This window comes from Eleutherodactylus coqui, chromosome 6, assembly GCF_035609145.1.
Source record: "Eleutherodactylus coqui strain aEleCoq1 chromosome 6, aEleCoq1.hap1, whole genome shotgun sequence".
NCBI lineage: Eukaryota > Metazoa > Chordata > Amphibia > Anura > Eleutherodactylidae > Eleutherodactylus > Eleutherodactylus coqui.
The window spans coordinates 32,720,545-32,734,237 of record NC_089842.1 but is presented as its reverse complement, the minus strand read 5'-3'; the positions used below and the strand labels follow the sequence as shown (position 1 = coordinate 32,734,237).

The window sequence follows — 13,693 nt, the reverse complement described above, 5'->3', positions numbered from 1 at the left end:
GCAGCCCATTGCTTTCAGTGGAACCTGCTGTATTGCCGGCTCCATTGAATTCAATGGGCAAACATCGTTCTTCTCTGCCACAGCTGTTACAGCTGTGGCAGAGAAGAATGATTTGTCTTCTATATCTTCTCAATGGGGTCGGCGCTGCTGCCGCCGGCCCCATTGAGCGCATATAGAGAAGAGAACAGAAATCGCAGATCGCACATAGGTGCAATCTGCGATTTCTATGGCCTAAGAAGGACCGTTGGGGTTCTTGAAGCCTAAAATAACTCCTAACGGTCTCCCTATAGCAGCAGCACTTTCCCTGATTTATGTCAGAATGCATCTGTGGCGAGCCGCGGGAGGGCAGATTTTAATACTTGGGTGACACCTAATCTTGCCAGCCACTCACTGCAGGGGGGTGGTATAGGGCTTGAACGTTGCAGGGGGAAGTTGTAATGCCTTCCCTGTCTTTCTATTGGCCAGAAAAGCGCGCAAATTTCTCAGGGAAGAAAATGAAAGTAACCCGAACACCGCGTGGTACTCGTTACGAGTAACGAGCATCTCGAACACCCTAATACTCGAACGAGTATCAAGCTCGGACGAGTATGCTCGCTCATCTCTAGTCATGATGTTTTCTTTAAAGAAGAGTTCTAGATTATTTGATATAGTTTTGACTGTTTCTTGGTTGTCTAGTAGTGATTCGTTTAGTTTCCAGCTCCAACTTTTACTCAGAGATGCTGTAATTGGTGCATGATCAGAGACTGTTATGTTTCCTATATTTGGGTTTTTTATTTGGTGGATTAAGTTTGAGGAAGTGAGGATGTAATCTATTCTTTGGTGTGATCTATGCACCTGTGAGTAGAAAGAATAATCTTTGGTTGATGGGTTGAGGGTTCTCCATACATCTATTACCTGGATATCTTGGAGTGCGCTTAACAGTTTTTTCCTCACTTTCTGAGGTATTTGGGATTTCCCAGAGGAGGAGTCGAGGGTGGGATTTAAAGTTAGATTGAGATCGGAACCTATGATTATTTTGCCTTCCGCAAAAAGTTTAAGTTTACCTAATGCTTCTAGTAACCATGTGATCTGGTTATTGTTTGGGGCATATAGGTTTGCCAGTGTGTATGTCTCTGAGTATATCTTACCCTTTAGGAAGAGTATTCTTCCTCCGTTATCTGTTAATTTGTTCTCTAGAATGAATGGTATCGTGGAGTGGATCGCTATGGCAACCCTTTAGATGCGCTTGTGGGATGGTTGCTAAAGTGCCATTTATCGAATGTTTTTTTTTTAAGAGCTTTGGTGGGTTTTTGCCTTTAAAATGGGTCTCCTGTAGGAAAACTAGGGATGCTTTTAATTTTTTCAGTAGCCATAGTACTCTGCTTCTCTTTTGCGGTGAATTTAGCCCCTTGGTATTTAAAGTGGTGATATTGAGTTTGTCTGCTATTGGGGCTGGTTTTAGGATGTTGTGCGTGGGTATGGGTTCATCAGACATTGTAGATGCTCTCTAGGACTAGGTTCTGTTAGGTTTAGGGATTAGTGGGGGAGGGTGGTGAAAACAAAGTCTTGTAACGAAACTCCTTGGACAAAGTCCAGGGGGATTAATATTGGTACTTTTCAGGCTGACAACAAGTTTGTCAGTGGCCAGGAGAGTGCGGTTTGTTCCAAACATATAGTGCCCTGCTTAGTGCAGAAGGCGGTTATATAAACCTTTAATGTTTTCCTCAACAGGTAATTTCTTATGTAGTCGTGTTTGTGTTCAAGTCTCACTATAGTGAACGCGACTCATAAGCCAACCAAGACAACAAGAAGTATGAGCTGCGTGTGCCCGTCTGTCCCCCCAGGTAAGGAGGAAGGGGGGGCCCAGGCCCTCCTCTAACTATAGATTCAACATTTTAACGTATCAACATGTCAGCTCGCCAACTCTGCCGTTAGACTCCCACAGGGTCGGTTGCGGGGTCAGGCCCACCGCGGGAGGCCTAAGGGCCTTCCCCGAAGGGGCCCAATCCGCCCGGCCGAGGCAGAGAGAGCGGAGATGTATGTGTCCCTGGTAGGACACCTCTGCAAATGTGGTGTGAGGTAGTACTCATCTGTTGTAGATTAAGTCCATTACTGAAGTTTCATCATCTCTCTGGGGTAAGGGCTCCATTCACTTTGTGATTGTGTTCAGGAAGTCCTTAATTATGAAGAACAAATCTATGGAGAGATGTGGAGAGATGTGATACAGTGGTTAGAGTCAATTAGGACCTTCTATCAGATTATAGGTGTTGAGTCTATTTGGCTGCGGGCCGGCATCGGGCTGAGCTGGTCCATCGACGAGCCGTGTTTCTGTGTCATATGTTTTCTCACGGATCTTGAGAAGTAGGAGTTTCTGTAAGCCGTGATTGTTGGAAATCCAGTCTTGCTCTGGTTCTTCTGTTTCTTGGTGATCTGGAACGTGATATTTCTTTCCAAGGTGTCTGTTTCTCTATTTTTTTGCTTGTCTCTCTCTCGCCGAGAGGCATCCATGAGGGTATCTGTATTGGCGTTATGTCTAGCGTACTCCAGGCCTTCTCCGGGTCCGCTGGTGTGTGAATAGTCACTCGTTTGCCGTCTTTCAGGACTGCCAGTCCGAATGGAAATAACCATGCGTATTGTAGATTTTTTGCTCTAATTGCCTCAAGGAGTGGTTTCAGCTGTCTCCTTTTGGCAAGAGTGGAAGGCGCTAAGTCCTGATATAGTTGGATGTTGATTTCTTGATATTTTATTTGCCCTCTATCTCTGGAGGCCATTAATATTGCCTGTGTGTTGTTGAAAGAGAGGAGACCGCAAATTATATCTTTAGGTGGGTCTCCCACTCTTGGCTTGGGCCTGAGGGCTCTATGTATTCTTTTTATAATGATGATCGGTCTGGCATGTTCCTCTCCCAGCAAGTCTAAAAATAGGGTCGCTGCTGTGTTTCTGAGAGCTTCAGGAGTGACAGATTCAGGCAGGCCTTTGATTCTGATATTGCGTCTACGACTTCTATTCTCCTGGGTCTTCAATCAGAGTTAAAGCTCTGTCGATTTGATCTCTCTGTGTTTCCACATGGTTGGAGAGGTCGTTTGTGTGATAAGGTCCGTGCATGTATTCTCTAGATCTTCCACTCTATTACCGATCTGTTGTATTTCTGTTTTGATCTCTGATAATTCTTTTAGGACTGGATGAATAGCTTGTGCTAACGCCTTTTTAAGAAAGTTCTTTGATATACTTGCTCTATGCATACTGTTTAGTTCTGCTTCATTATCACTTTCCATGTCTGACGCTGAGTAATTTTCGTCTTCTGTTGTTGGTAAAGGATTTTTTTTAGTTGATCCCGCCGGGGACTGAGCACTTTTTGTTTTAGGTAACGTTGTAGGTCTGGTTGTTTTTTAGTTGTTGACTGCTGTCCGGCCACGTAGATGGCTTTTTCTTTTGCTGTTTTAACCATTTCGTTATCTGTTAAGGGCTCTTGTTTCTGCGCAGGGCACGAACGTTGCTGGTTGTTTAGAACATATCTGCTGTGCCACTTATGTTGCCTAAACTCGTTAAAGTCAGCCTGGCAGGTGTTCGTGTCATGGCACGATAGGTAAGGGGTGTGGGTCTGTTAATGAGCCAAAAGTTGTTTCTGGTATCTGGGATTGTGGTTCGTCACCATATAATAGGTAAAACTGTGTAGGTCACAGCTAGCAAAGTCTGGTCACAGTGGGAGATATAGAGCAGGCTCTCTGGGTTGTTCACAAGGTGGATGATTGTGCTGTCCCTGTGAGGCCTGTCTGCTCTGCCTTTGAGTATACGCTATCTCATCCTGGTGAGAGCACAAGCTGCAGGGAGGGGGGAAAGATGTCGCTAGCAGGTTTTCCGATGGCCTGGGACCTATACTGCCTCTGATTGCCGTCAGCTGCAGGCTATGGTGAGTAGGTTGCTTTCTTGTGTGCGTGGATCTGCTGCTCGACCCCCGCACCTGCCGCTGTTTTGGGCCTCTACCGCTCCTCTTTTAGCCCTGCTGTTGCTCGGCTGCTTCGGGTGGTGGGGCCGGAGGTTTCCCCGGTAGGACGCGCACTTCGGGGTCTTTTGATGTGATGCAGACGGCTGCGGCTGTGTGCGGCCGGAAATTTAGTCCCCGGCTCTGAAAGTTCCGCTAGGCCTCACCTGCGGTGGTGTTTCTAAGCTTCCCCTTTTCTGCCTCAGGGCCTCCGGTGACTCTCTCTGCTTTAGGTATGTGAACGAGGTGTTAATTTGTACAATTATGCACTTATCTCCAGCGAGCTCGCCTGTAGTGCGACTTCCAGCTATGGTGGTTAGGCCACGCCCCCATATGATAGTATTACTGACTAGGTTGATCAGGGAAATGCGGTGCATATAGTTTTTCTTGACCTTAGTAAAGCATTTGACAAAGTATATCATACTATACGTATTGAAAAAATGACCAAATATGGGATTAACAAGACAACTGTTAGGTAGATTCAGAACTGGCTGAGTGATTGTACTCAAAGAGTGGTCATAAATGGCTGGACATCCAAGTGGAAGACTGTATCAAGTGGGGTACCACAAGGATCTGTCCTAGGTGTTGTTCAACATTTTTATAAATGTTTTGGAGAAGGGAATTGATGGGGAATTGATCAAATTTGGTGATGACAAAGCTATGATGGACAGCTAACACTAGGGAAGAGAGAGAGTATTCAAAAAGATTTAGAAAAGCTTGCACAGTGGGCAGTGACTAACAGAATGGTATTTGACAATGAGATGGCATGCACAAAAGACCTCTGCAGCGCGAGCACGCCGGAGCTGGACAGAAGAGGGCAGACAGCGCAAGCGCGTCTAATCCAGGGAGAAGGCTTCGGTCGGCGCCATGGAGACGGGGACGCCAGCACCGGGAGGGGGTAAGTGTATAACTTCTGTATGGCCAATATTTAATGCACGATGTATATTACAAAGTGCATTAATATGGCCATACAGAAGTGCTTAACCCCACTTGCTATCGCGGGACAACCCCTTTAATAGCGGTCTACAAATATCTGAAAGGTTGTCACACTGCAGAGGGATCAGCCCTATTCTCATTTGCACAAGGAAAGACTAAAAGCAATGGGATGAAACTGAAAGGTATGAGACACATTAGATATCAGAAAAAACTTTTTGACAGTGAGGGGGATCAATGAGTGGAAAAGGTTACCATGGGAAGTGGTGAGTTCTTCTTCAATGAAAATGTTCAAACAAAAGCTGAACAAATATCTGTCTGGGATGATTTATTAAATCCTGCACTGAACAAGGGCTTGGACCCGATGACCCTGGAGGTCCCTTCCAACTCTACCATTCTATGATTGTACGATACTCCTAAGTTTGGGGGTCGGCGGCTCTAGGGGGAGTCCTGGTTGTTCTTCCATGTAAGAATTATGGAGGCTGCTGGGCTCTTGGGAACTTTTCGTGCTGCAGAAATGTTTATGTACCCTTCACCAGATCCTTGCCTCCACACAACTGAGCTCTACAGGCAGCTCTTTCCTGCGCCTTGGTTTTAGCTGTGATATGCATTGTGAGACGTGAGACCTTATATAGACAGGGCGGGGGGGGGGGGGGGGAATCTTTTATGTCCAATCAACTAAATTTACCACAGGTGACTCCAATCAGGGAGCTCCAGAGCTAAATGGAAAGTGTCATCCGAAAGGGTGTGAATACTTATGTCAATGCAAAATGTTAGTTCTTTATTTTTCAAGAAAATTTACAAAGATTTCTACCATTCTATTGTCACTTTGTGATTATGTGTGCAAGGAAGGGGCTAAATACTTCACCTAGACTGGGTTATAAACTTTTGGAGTGTTCTCCATTAAATATAAGCTGCTGCCTTCTACTAAACTGGAAATAGACATCTTACTTTGTGATATGAAGCACAATTGTATCTCAGCCCCTCGGCGACAGCAGGACAGCCACTGGACTAAACTGCTTCTATAACACATGGGACTCTTGTATATAACACCGGTGGTTCATCTCCTCTCACCTCAACATCAGGGATATTTCGGGACCTCAGTTGATCCAAGAGAGAAATAGGATGCAAGTTCCCCACAATGTGGTGCAGATCATCTTGAAAATATTTATGTATCATCCTCACTACATGGTCTTCAATATGACCAAACTGTTGGTGAAACCACCAGGTCTCATCATCATCATCTAGGAAATGAAGGAGACACAAGAATGACGTCTTCAAGAACCTGCAGTGGACTGGCGGCATCTCATGTATAATATTCATGTCCACTTGTGAGAAATCCCTTGTAACTTAGCAGCACAACTAGAAGGTAATTACATGGGATATTTCTTCTTTGATCCTTGAATACATGCAGATAAGCAGCACATCTTATGGGCCATTTACACGGGATGATTATCACTCAAAATTCATTTAAACAAATGAATTTGAGCAATAATTGTTCAGTGTAAATACACAAAAATCACTCATTAATTAGAGATGAGTGAGCACCAAAATGCTCGGGTGCTCGTTGCTCAAGTCGAACTCGTTTCGAGTAACAAACCCCATTGAAATCAATGGGGGACTCAAGCATTTTTGTATGGGACCGATGCTCCACATAGGTGATGACTTGTGAAACACCAGAAAACAACAGAAAGTCATGGAAACACCACAGAAGCGGATAGGGTACGGCAGGGGCAGCATGCATGACTGCATCTGAGGCTCCCAGGTCCCACTATTAAGCCAAAATGGGAGCAAGAGCCTAACAATTTACTTGGGACAAACCCTCATTAGCAAGGCACACGCGCTGGCACATCTTAGCTAAGCACCACACTACCTGCAACAAAGGACAATCACTGCCTGCGGGTGACACCGCTGCCTCTTCTCTTGGGTTGCATGCTGGCATTGCTGTCCAACCCCTGCATGACCCTGCGTCCACAGCGCACACAAAATTTTCCCAGCGCAGCGTTCAGCTGGCCTAATGCCACACGCTCGCTTCATAGTCACACCACCCTCATGTCGATTTATAAGTGAGTCTGCAATGAGAAGGAACCGGAAACACACTGCAGAGGGTTGACAGGGCCAGGCACCAACCCTCTATGAAAGTGTGGGTGATAGCCCACAATGCTGATGAGAATTGATGATAAATTAACATACGATTATCATTCTAATCCAGTGCCACCTCTATCACAAAATTGTCAGGAGCCGCAAACGTGGGCATAAAGGGGACTCAGTTGCCAGCACTTCTACACATCTTCACAATGCAGCAATACTCTGTGTGGGAAGCACGTGAGTGGGCCCAGGGTCAGGCTCGGTCCCAGCCTCCACCATCTGTGACCCAAGGTGCCATGAGTTAGATAGCAATGGGAAATCCATGTTTCCCCACACAATTCATTCTGTGTAGGTGTCAGATCGCTCAACACCGCAATGGGAAGTCTTTGAGTTCCTTGGGCTCACCTATGCTGTGGGTGCACAAAGATGGTATTACTCAGGAAGAAATCAGAGTGCCCAAACATGGCAGAGTTTCACCCCGCCAACGGCCTCGGCCCACATTTCTGCCCTAGTCAGTCAGTGTATTTGTGCCAGATAAGTAAGACACTGCAATGGGACAGCCATCTGCAACCTACCCAAGTCGGTCAGTGTATTTGTACCAGACAGGTAAAACAACGCAATGGCAAGTCTTTGTGCACCCACAGCTTAGGCAAGCCAAGGGAACTCAAAGATGGTATTACACATGAAGAAATCAGAGTGCCCAAACATGGCAGAGTTTCACCCCTCCAAGGACCTCAGCCTCGGCCCACACCCTCAGCAATCGTGGGCATAAAACTGGGATGCTAGTACAGCTGTGAACGTCTCTTTAAATCAGTTGCGGTTGCTTTCAACACTGTAAAGACTGGATGAACCACAAAGAAGTTACACAGGCCAAACCTGGCGCAATTGATTCTTCCCTCCCAGGACCTTGGCCTTTGCCCACACCCTCAGCAATCGTGGGCATAAAACGGACTCAGATGCTAGTACAGCTGTGAACGTCTCATTAATTCAGTAATGCTTCTTTAGTTTGGTCCAAACCAGTGTCTCAGATAACTGTGGTAGCATGAGAGCAAATGCATGTTGCCCAGCGCTGATCCCCAGACCCCAAGCAGGAGGAGGAGGTGCCATAATAAGGCCGAGAAACCATGACCGAGGTGGGACCGGCAATACTCTGTGTGGGAAGCACGTGAGCAGGCCCTGGGTCAGGCTTGGTCCCAGCCTCCACCTTGTGTTACCCAAGGTGCCATGAGTTACATAGCTATGGGAAATCCATGTGTCCCCCCCACACACTTCATTCTGTGCATGGGTCAGGCAGCCGAACATCACTATGGGAAACCTTTGTGCACCCACAGTATAGTCGGACCCCTAAAACTTTTCTGTTGCAAGAGTATAGTCGGACCCCTCCAACCTTTTATTAGCAAGTGTATAGGTGGATCCCTACAACCTTTTAGTAGCAAGTGTATAGGCGGACCCCTGCAACATTTCTGTAGCAAGAGTATAGGTGGACACCAGTAACATTTCTGTAGCAAGACTATAGGCGAACCCCTGTAACATTTCTGTAGCAAGTATATAGGCGAACCCCTCAAACCTTTCAGTAGCAAGTGTAAAGGCGGACCCCAGTAACATTTCTGTAGCAAGAGTATAGGCAGACCCCTGTAACATTTCTGTAGCAAGTCTATAGGCGAACCCCTCAAACCTTTCAGTAGCAAGTGTATAGGTGGACCGCAGTAACATTTCTGTAGGAAGACTGTAGGTAAACCCCTCAAATCTTTCAGTAGCAAGTGTATAGGCGGACCCCAGTAACATTTCTGTAGGAAGACTGTAGGTAAACCCCTCAAATCTTTCAGTAGCAAGTGTATAGGCAGACCCCAGTAACATTTCTGTAGTAAGTGTATAGGCGGACCGCTGTAACATTTCTGTAGCAAGACTGTAGGCGAACCCCTCAAACCTTTCAGTAGCAAGTTTATAGGCGGACCCCATTAACATTTCTGTAGCAAGAGTATAGGTGGACCCCAGTAACATTTCTGTAGCAAGAGTATAGGCGGATGCCTGCAACATTTCTGTAGCTAGTGTATTGGCGAACTCCTCAAACCTTTCAGTAGCAAGTGTATAGGCGGACCCCTGTAACATTTCTGTAGCAAGACTGTAGGCGAACCCCTGTAACATTTCAGTAGCAAGTGGATAGGTGAACCACTCAAACCTTTCTGTAGCAAGAGTATAGGCGGACCCCAGTAACATTTCTGTAGCAAGAGTATAGGCGAACCTCAGTAACATTTCTTTAGCAAGAGTATAGGCGAACCCCAGTAACATTTCTGTAGCAAGTGTATAGGCGGACCCCAGTAACATTTCTGTAGCAAGTGTATAGGCGGTTCCCAGTAACATTTCTGTAGCAAGTGTATAGGCAGACCCCAGTAACATTTCTGTAACAAGTGTATAGGCGAACCCCTCAAACCTTTCAGTAGCAAGTGTATAGGCAGACCCCAGCAAACTTTCTGTAGCAAGACTGTAGGCAAACCCCTGTAACATTTCTGTAGCAAGGGGATAGGTGAACCGCTCAAACCTGTCAGTAGCAAGAGTATAGGCAGACCCCTGTAAAATTTCTGTAGCAAGAGAATAGGCAAGCGCCTCAAACCTTTCAGTAGCAGGAGTATAGGCGGACCCCAGTAACACTTCTGTAGCAAGTGCATAGGCCAGTGATGGCGAACCTTTTGGAGACCAAGTGCCCAAACTGCAACCCAAAAGCCACTTATTTATCGCAAAGTGCCAAAACATCGGGGTCGGGGCCTTTCACAACGTATAATTTTACCCCTGTCATTATAATAAGGACGGGGCCGCTTGAAAAAAAATAGACATGGTTCAGTTTTTAACTGCTTTTTGGATGCAGAAATGCTGCGTAATTTGCCATGGTAATTACTGCGACGTGTAAACATACCCCAGCGGTAATAATGACACCCCACATCGGCCCCAGCGGTAATAGGGACACCCCATGGCGGCCCAAACAGTAATAGTGACAGCCCAGTGTCACCAGCGAGGGTGGCTGGGAGCACTGTGGCATGAGTGTGGGGGCACTGGCATAACCCTGGAGGCCAGGCAAAAAGCTTGGCACATGCTGCTGCTAGAACACCAGTACCAAAGGCGTCCGACAGCACACACTTATGTCACAGTGTGTAGCTGGGATCAGCGCTAGCAGCTGCGGTGAGTAGAGGAGGATGTGGTATGTATATCGGTCTCAGTGGGGATGGGGTGCTATTATTACTGCGGGCCGCTGTTGGGTGTCACTTACCACTGGAGCCACCGTGGGATGTCAATATTACCGCTGGGGCCATTGTGGGATGTCAATATTACCGCTGGGGCCAACGTGGGATGTAAATATTACCGCTGGGGCCACCGTTGGCTGTCACTATTACCGCTAGGGCCGCCGCGGGCTGTCACAATTACCGCTGGGGGCCGCCGCGGGCTGTCACTATTACCGCTGGGGCCACTGTGGGGTGTCACTATTACCGCTGGGGCCACTGTGGGGTGTCACTATTACCGCTGGGGTATGTTTACACATTGCAGTAATTACCATGGCAAATTCCGCAGCATTTCTGAATCTAAAAAGCAGTCAAAAGCTGTGCCATGTCTATTTTGAAGCAGCCCCGTCCTTATTATAATGACAGGGGTAAAATTATACGTCGTGATAAGTCCCGCCCCCCGATGTGTTGACATATTGCGATAAATAAGTGGGTTTTGGGTTGCAGTTTGGGCACTTGGTCTCTAAAAGGTTCGCCATCACTGGTATAGGTGAACCCCTCAAACCTTTCAGTAGCAAGAGTATAGGCGGACCCCAGTAACATTTCTGTAGCAAGAGTATAAGCGAACCCCAGTAACATTTCTGTAGCAAGAGTTTAGGCAGACCCCTGTAACATTTCTGCAGCTAATGTATACACGAACCCCTCAAACCTTTCAGTAGCAACTGTATAGGCGGACCCTAGCAACCTTTCAGTGGCAAGACTGTGGCGAACCCCTGTAACATTTTTAAAAGATATAGCTCATTATTGCTTAATTTGTAACAGAGCCTGGAGGCAGCCCTCCAAAATAAAATTGGATTAAGTTTAACTTTTAAACCGAGCCTTTTGGGCCACATAGACATTGGCAGTTCACCATGATGACATGCTGTTTTAGGAGAAGGAGGAGTAGGAGGAGGAAGAGTAATATCCGAGAGGGATACACTAAGCTAATTCTCCCCTTTTTGGGGGTGATAGAGGATGATCCACCCCAGCAGCACTAAACACCCTCTCTGACAAGACGCTAGTGGCAGGGCAGGCCAGCACCTCCAGGGCGTACAGCGCAAGTTTGTGCCACGTGTCCAGCTTTGACAACCAATAGTTGTATGAAGCAGAGGGATCCCGTAGGATGGTGGTATGGTCAGCTTTGTACTCCCTCTCCATCTTTTTACAGTGCTCCCTCCGACTCAGTCTTGACTGGGGAGTGGCGACACAGTCTTGCTGGGGAGCCATAAAACTGGCAAAGGCCTTGGAGAGTGTTCCCCTGCCTACGCTGGACATGCTGCCTGATCCCCGCACCTCCCCTGCTAGTTGGCCCTCTGAACAGCGTCTTCTACTGCTAACGCTGTCAGATGGGAAGTTTAGCATCCAAAACCTGCTGAGATAGACGTGAGGGTGGTCTTCCTATTAAGCGACATACTGTCATCCCCTGTCTCCTCTTCTAACCGCAAAGCGTCGGCCTTTATGCTTAGCTGCGAAGTTCTCAGCAGGCAAAGCAGCAGGATGGTAACGCTAATGATGGCTGCATCGCCGCGCACCATCTGGATAGACTCCTCAAAGTTTCAGAAGACCTGGCAGATGTCGGCCATCCATGCCCACTCCTCTGTAAAGAACTGCGGAGGCTGACTACCACTCCGCCGCCCATGTTGTAGCTGGTATTCCACAATTGCTCTACGCTGCTCGTACAGCCTGGCCAACATGTGCAGCATAGAATTCCAGTGCGTGGGCATTTCGCACAGCAGTCGGTGCTCTGGCAGCTGAAATGGGCGTTGCAGTGTCCTGAGGGTAGCATCCTCCGTGGTAGACTTGCGGAAATGTGCGCACACGCGGCGCACCTTGCCGAGAAGGTCGGACAAGTGGGGGTAGTTTTTCAAAAACCGCTGAACCACCAGATTAAAGACATGCACCAGGCATGGCACGTATGTGAGGCTGCCAAGCTGCAAAGCCGCCAGCAGGTTATGTCCATTTTCACACACGACCATGCCCAGTTGAAGGCTCAGCGACGGAAGCCAGAGGTCAGTCTGCTCCGTCAGACCCTGTAACAGCTCGGGGGCCGTGTGCCTCTCTTGTCACCTAAGCTGATTAGTTTCAACACGGCTTGCTGATGCTTGCCCACAGCTGTGCTACCATATCGCGCTACGGACTGCTGGCGACGTGCTCCCACTTCATAATTGAGAGGTGGAGGTGGCGGAGTAGAGGGTTTGGAGGAGGTGGCATAATACGCCGCATATACCAGCACCAAGGTAGGACCTGCTATTCTTGGTCTGGGTGGCACTTGAGCGGTCCCAGACTCTGACTCGGTCCCCCCTCCTCCAAGTTCACCCAATGTGCCGTCAGAAAGATTTAGTGGCCCTGCCCACCAGTACTTGTCCATGTGTCCGTCATTAAATGGACCTTCCCAGTAGCTGCGTTGTTGAGGGCACGGGTAATGTTGCAGGAGACGTGCTGGTGTAGGGCTGGGACGGCACACCGGGAAAAATAGTAGCAACTAGGGACCGAGTAGCGTGGGACCACCACCGCCATCATGTTTTTGAAAGCCTCCATTTCCACAAGCCGGTACGGCAGCATTTCCAGGCATTAATGTGCACGTTTAAAGCTTGTGCATGCGGGTGGGTGGCGGTGTATTTGCACTTTCGCTCCAACGCTTGTGTTAGCGACAGCTGAACACTGCGCTGGGAGACATTGCTAGAGGCCGTGGAGGACTGTGGAGGTGAGGGTTTGGGTGCAGGCCCGGAGACGCTCGTGCCTGTGTCCTGGGAGGAGGATTGGATCTGTGGCACAGGGGACGAGGCATTGGTATGACCCGTAGGCGGTGAATGGCCTTCGTACCACTTTGTGGGTTGCTTGGCCATCATATGCCTGCGCATGCTGGTGGTGGAGAGTCTGGTTGTGGTGGCTCCCCGGTTGATCTTTGTGTGGCACAGGTTGCACACCACTGTTCGTCGGTCGCCCACGCTCTCACTGAAAAACATCCACACCTTTCAACATCTAGCCCTCTGTACGGAGGCTTGCCGCGAAGGGGTGCTGTGGGAAACAGTTGGGGGATTCTTTGATCTGGCCCTGCCTCTCCCCCTGGCCACTCCACTGCCTTTTCCAACCTGTCCTGCACTTGCCTCCCCCTCTGAAGCCCTGTCTTCAGTAGGCTTAGCAAGCCAGGCGAGGTCAGTCACCTCATCGTCCAGCAGCTCTTCCTCCGAAATCCTCTGTGCGCTCCTTCCTTAGACTTACTGCCCTTACTACTACCTCACTGACAGACAACTGTGTCTCATCATCCTCATCCACAAAAAGCTCTTGAGACAGTTGCCAGAAGTCCCCAGCCTCATCATCTGGACCCCTGAACTTTCCAAAGGTTGGGCATCGGTCACGACAAACTCCTCAGATGAGAGGAACCGTTTCCCACTCTGGGACCTGAGAACAGTTCCTGGGAGTCTGCCTGCTCAGAATCTTTCATTTTCCTAGAGTGACG

At 48.2% G+C, this 13,693-nt stretch overlaps 2 protein-coding genes across 2 annotated transcripts in view; both read right to left on the bottom strand.

Annotated features, from left to right (window-relative positions):
• Positions 1–12,750, bottom strand: part of LOC136632017 (NACHT, LRR and PYD domains-containing protein 12-like) — a 242,528-nt gene extending 229,778 nt beyond the window's left edge. The window contains exons 1-2 of the mRNA XM_066606553.1: positions 12,732–12,750; positions 5,969–6,138 (exon numbers count right to left, since the gene is read on the bottom strand). Of these exons, the coding sequence (XP_066462650.1) occupies positions 5,969–6,138; positions 12,732–12,750 (189 nt within the window). The remainder of the gene's footprint in view (positions 1–5,968; positions 6,139–12,731) is intronic.
• Positions 1–13,693, bottom strand: part of LOC136632018 (NACHT, LRR and PYD domains-containing protein 3-like) — a 1,080,175-nt gene that overhangs the window by 1,011,520 nt on the left and 54,962 nt on the right. The window lies entirely within an intron of this gene.